The sequence below is a fragment of the Echinococcus granulosus genome (assembly GCF_000524195.1).
Source record: "Echinococcus granulosus chromosome Unknown EG_S00007, whole genome shotgun sequence".
Lineage (NCBI taxonomy): Eukaryota > Metazoa > Platyhelminthes > Cestoda > Cyclophyllidea > Taeniidae > Echinococcus > Echinococcus granulosus.
In genome coordinates this window covers 905489-910027 of record NW_020170387.1, presented here as the reverse complement: position 1 = coordinate 910027, position 4539 = coordinate 905489, and the positions used below count along the sequence as shown (strand labels likewise).

The 4539-nt window shown below is 42.9% G+C and overlaps 1 protein-coding gene across 1 annotated transcript; it reads left to right on the top strand. All coding sequences in view use genetic code 11, as the record gives it.

The window, feature by feature from the left end:
- Positions 1-863: 863 nt before the first annotated feature.
- On the top strand, positions 864-3671 carry EGR_01804 (Uro-adherence factor A precursor; the record flags this gene model as incomplete). The annotated part of the gene is made up of 1 exon (XM_024491053.1): positions 864-3671. One exon carries the CDS (start codon positions 864-866, stop codon positions 3669-3671), a length of 2808 nt encoding a protein of 935 aa, XP_024354509.1.
- Between the last annotated feature and the right edge of the window lie 868 nt (positions 3672-4539).

Here is a 4539-nt window from a genome sequence, read left to right as displayed (position 1 = left end):
CACTGAGTCAAATCTACTTTTGTGCGATTAGGTAACCCGTCAATTTACTAGTCTATTTTCGTATGCTGCAAAATTTAATTCGTCGCTAAAGTAAAATATCAGCTTATTTCATTACTTTATAATTCTTAACAGCTAGCATATTAGTAATAAGGTCACATGTATAGTATACAGGTGTTATTAAAATTAAATTTAGTGTTTTTTTAGCAAGAGTTTTGGATGAGGCACAATTTTCTTTGCTATATTTAGTTACTATGTTAAATCTATGCTTTATAGAAATCGTGGATCAGGACCCTCCGGAACGGCCAGCATGGCAGTAGCCACGTGGCTTGACACGACGTCGATAATTTAAAAATGTATTGACCCTTCTTGGCGTAATTTTGAGCTCCATGCAAGCAGACCACTAAATGAGCAATACGAAATCTTTTACACTTATGGAGAGTTCTTGTGAACGGTCGCGTGTACCTGCAGTTCCAAAAATATATCGAACAACAGTAGAATTTCATTTTAATCCAACGCCAAGACAAACGGTTGAGGAAAGCCTCTACTCTCCTCCAAATCCTGGAAACGGGCAGCTAACCAATGGCCGTTATATCTCAACCCTCTTGATGGTCCCGCTATCCAAAGATGTTTGTCCCGATCAGACACCCATCACGTGGAGTCAACTGCCTGAAGTCACAAGGTATGACTCACCCCATAGCAAATTTACTTTACCCCCTTTTCCATCGTCGTATTCTCGGCAGTGGTCTCAGTGGCTGATAGAAAACCGTCTATTAAATGCCGACGATTTGCCTCTGCCCCCTCCACCCTCCCCACTGATTTCTGACAACGAAATCTTTAATGAGATATTAATTGAGCCACCTCCTATGATTTACCAAGGTGGATCTGTTCAAGCTGCAAATTACAACAACGATTGCGGACATTTATCGAACCTACCACCTTATGTACAAGCAGCACGCATGCATCCATCAGCTGTACAGGATGTGGGAAAACGATACATCACTAAGGTTCAGGTGCTGGTGAGTACAACATCCCGTAATAAAAGTGAAAATCTCATCGAATCTGAGCCACGATCGCCTTTAGATCACGTGGACTCGACAATGGGGGATTTAAAAAGTTGTCATTGGTTCAGTGGTGACCAGGAACAGGATCAGGAGAACGCGACTATACCATTGTCAAATACGATCTCTCCAACTCATCGAAACCAAATGCGACTATCTAGAAAGCGGGGCAATAAACCACACAGGAGTTTTCTTCCACTGCCTCGTCACTTACCATGGAATCAAAGAATCGTTCGCCTTTCGTCTGGTTCATCGCAAAACGAAGCTAGAATGATCAGCGCCGACGAAAAGGTATCAGCCCGATTGTCGTTGAAATGTATGAAATCACAAGCTATTCAAACTGGCGATATGACCGAGGGCAGTAGTATCGATCGTCTTTTACGTGACAATGCACTGGTGAATTATGGAAGGCTTTTAAGTTCAAAGGGAGGCTTTGGCTACAATAACGTTGAAAGAAAGCAGGTCAGTGAAGAGACAACCACTGTTGAAAGCACTGGCCCAGAAAAAGTACTTCAACCCTACAGGAATTTCCGCCTTACTCCTCCCAACTACAACAGGCGATGGCTCACACCACAGATGAAGGCGCAAGTACAGACTGATAAGGTGGACTTGGTGGAAAGGGCAATTTCTCCTATAGATTTTGCAAAACCGGTTGAGCAGTTTGGGGAGAAGGATGAAGATAACCATTTCTCAGAAAGAGTTATGGCCAATATGAATGCGAATGTAATGGTGGCTGAGAGGTTATTATGGAAGGATGAAGATCAGATTACCTCTGATAAGGTTGCGGGGAATGCGCATGATGATATTCTAGTAGCAGCAGCTACACCTCCATCACCGATTCTAACATGCACTGTATTACAAAGTGAAAAAATAAAACACTTTTATGAGAAAAAATGTGTTGAAGCACCAAGACCCACACCAAGAGAACCCCAACAACCTCCTTTGTGTCAACAGAAGTCAGTGGTATACGCCACCATATTGACGAGTGACTCGTTAGAGATGAATATGGACCCATATCGTGGCAAAAGTGTAGTAATGGTTGATGGTGTGACGCCGCTTCCTCACAACTATATCCCATCCCCCATTGGGCACCTTCCCACTTGCACAGTTTGCCGTAATGCTGCAGGTGACGCAGCGCCTAAGAGTGGAAACCGGTCCAATAAAAGACTGCCTGCCAAAAATCCACAGTCAGGTACTGCTTCAACAACGGCTGCAACAGTACAAGCAAGCGACTGTGCTATCCATCAGCAAAATCCCAGTCATCGAGAACTGGTGTCTTCTGTGTCGTCGGGTCACAGACCTCCGTGTAATCGCACATCCGGAATTTCTTCATTCTCTTCTCCTCCTAGCTATTCTACCTATACGTGTTCCACGTCATGTACAGGTCGCACTTCGGAATCGCTAACAGTAGAGGAGACAAGAATTTTTCAAGGTGGGGTCATTCCGTCACGCCTCTCATCAGAAACTGATATTGTAGCGAACATTCAGGGTCTTACCGAGTCATGTCTGCCGCAAGTAAATGTAGTGCGAGCCACACCCGAAAGACGATCGTCCACACCTGCTATTCACAGCACCTCTATCCGCAGGCCCTCATCAGTAGAAGCGAGGGCTACTCAAACTCCAATTGGTTCTGGCTGTGGATCAATTGATTTGGATGTTTTTGGCTACGTTCCTGACGAACAACAACGGCAAGTGGTTCAGGAGTGGTTAGTGAATCGTGTCTCAGCCAACGTTGCGGTACACTTTGGAAGTAAACTATCTCAAATGCTTCATGACTCGGCATCAGTACATTCAGGTGTCAACGAGGAACTATATGAGGAAGTGGAAACTTCATGTGACTTACAAAATGATGGTGCAGTTTTACCAAGGTCACCATTGAAAACCTATGTTGAGAAGAGCAAGAAATCTACATTCGGGGTAGATAGTCAACACAGACTTCGTCCTCATGGAAATGACTGCAGAATGCTGTGCAGCTCTTCTTCACCAGTCGAACAGAGGTCCGAAAGAAAGAGACGTGTGCCGTCGATGAAGAGGGCTGGGAATGATCATCAGCGCTCAGTGAGTCCAAGAGGATCTCGCAGTAGTCGCAGAGGTACTCGAATACTAGCGCGAGAGGAAGAAATAAAGCATCTGGAACTTCCCATTCCCACTACTCAGCACTCACAACCTTCGGTCCCACCAGCATCGCCACCACCAGTGCGATCCATGCCACGCATACGCATTCGCTCAAAGCCGGGTGTGTCAACTTTAAAGAGAGGGGAAGTCGACAAAGGGGAATCGAAAATACCAACCCATCTGGGTATAAGTAACGAAGAAGAGCGCATTTATGAGAGGTTCCACCCGTATGAACAAATAATTGAAATAGCTCCTCATGATGAGCTGGTACACAGTCACCAAAATGTTCACGATAGACGGATAAAAGCAGTGGGCATGAAGACTGGATGCTATCTTAATTTAAAGGGTCCGATAAAGCGGCCACCTATAGATGGAGATATGCGACGAGAGCGAGAGGTATATGAACTGATAATTGGAGCCCAGAGCAAAGAAAAAGCCGATAGGTGTATAAATTACTTGCGAGACACTTTTCCAAGAGCCGTACTAACGAAAAAATGATCCGGTCTAATATTTTCAATAAGGGTAAATAACGCACATCCTCCTTTGATACGCTTTATAGATCTATTGTGGTTACAGACAAAATAAACTCCTGGTGTACATTTATTTCTTCGAATTCAGTTACAAATAGACCATGTTGCTTTTGATTGCTCGATGTCACAAAAAGACTTCTTTAGATCTATGAAATTACCTACTAAACGAATGGATATCTGCTCAAAGATTCTCGGTGTACTTGAGCCGACACTTAAATGCGAAGATTTTTCGTCTTATCATTCCAGTGAGCACTATGCACTCAGAAAAGCTAAAAGTATTTGAAGGACATTTTATAATTGCATTGAATGACCAGTTTCGTAGCATAACAGAATCCGTCCTAGACACTGCTAGCATTCTGTACATTGACAATAAACCATTCTTCTGCCTTGATGTGCCTTTTAACATTTATAGGGATGGTTCAGGACGTTATATTGAGAGTAGGTGTAAACGAATAAGATCCAAGTAAACTACACAAACAATGATTCACAGAAAACTAAATGTGAATAATACAAGGATCAAAAATGCGGGAAATAAATCCACTTAACAGGGATTCTGAAAAGCATAATAGAAAGCGGCGTTAATGCTGCAAGGAGAGGACATTCAAGAAGAGGGTTCAAAAAACGTAGGATAAAAGAATATAAAAAGCAAAAATTAGTTAAAATGAAGAAAAAGGTACGATAGAAAAACAACGCAAAAATAATAAAATATATAACGGCATCATGTGATAGATAAAGAAAAGTTTAGACAAGAAAAAGAAAAAAAATGTGTGTGCGAGATAAGGAGGAGAAGAGGAGGAGGAGGACGAGGAGGAGGAGGAGGAAGAAGAAGAAGAAGA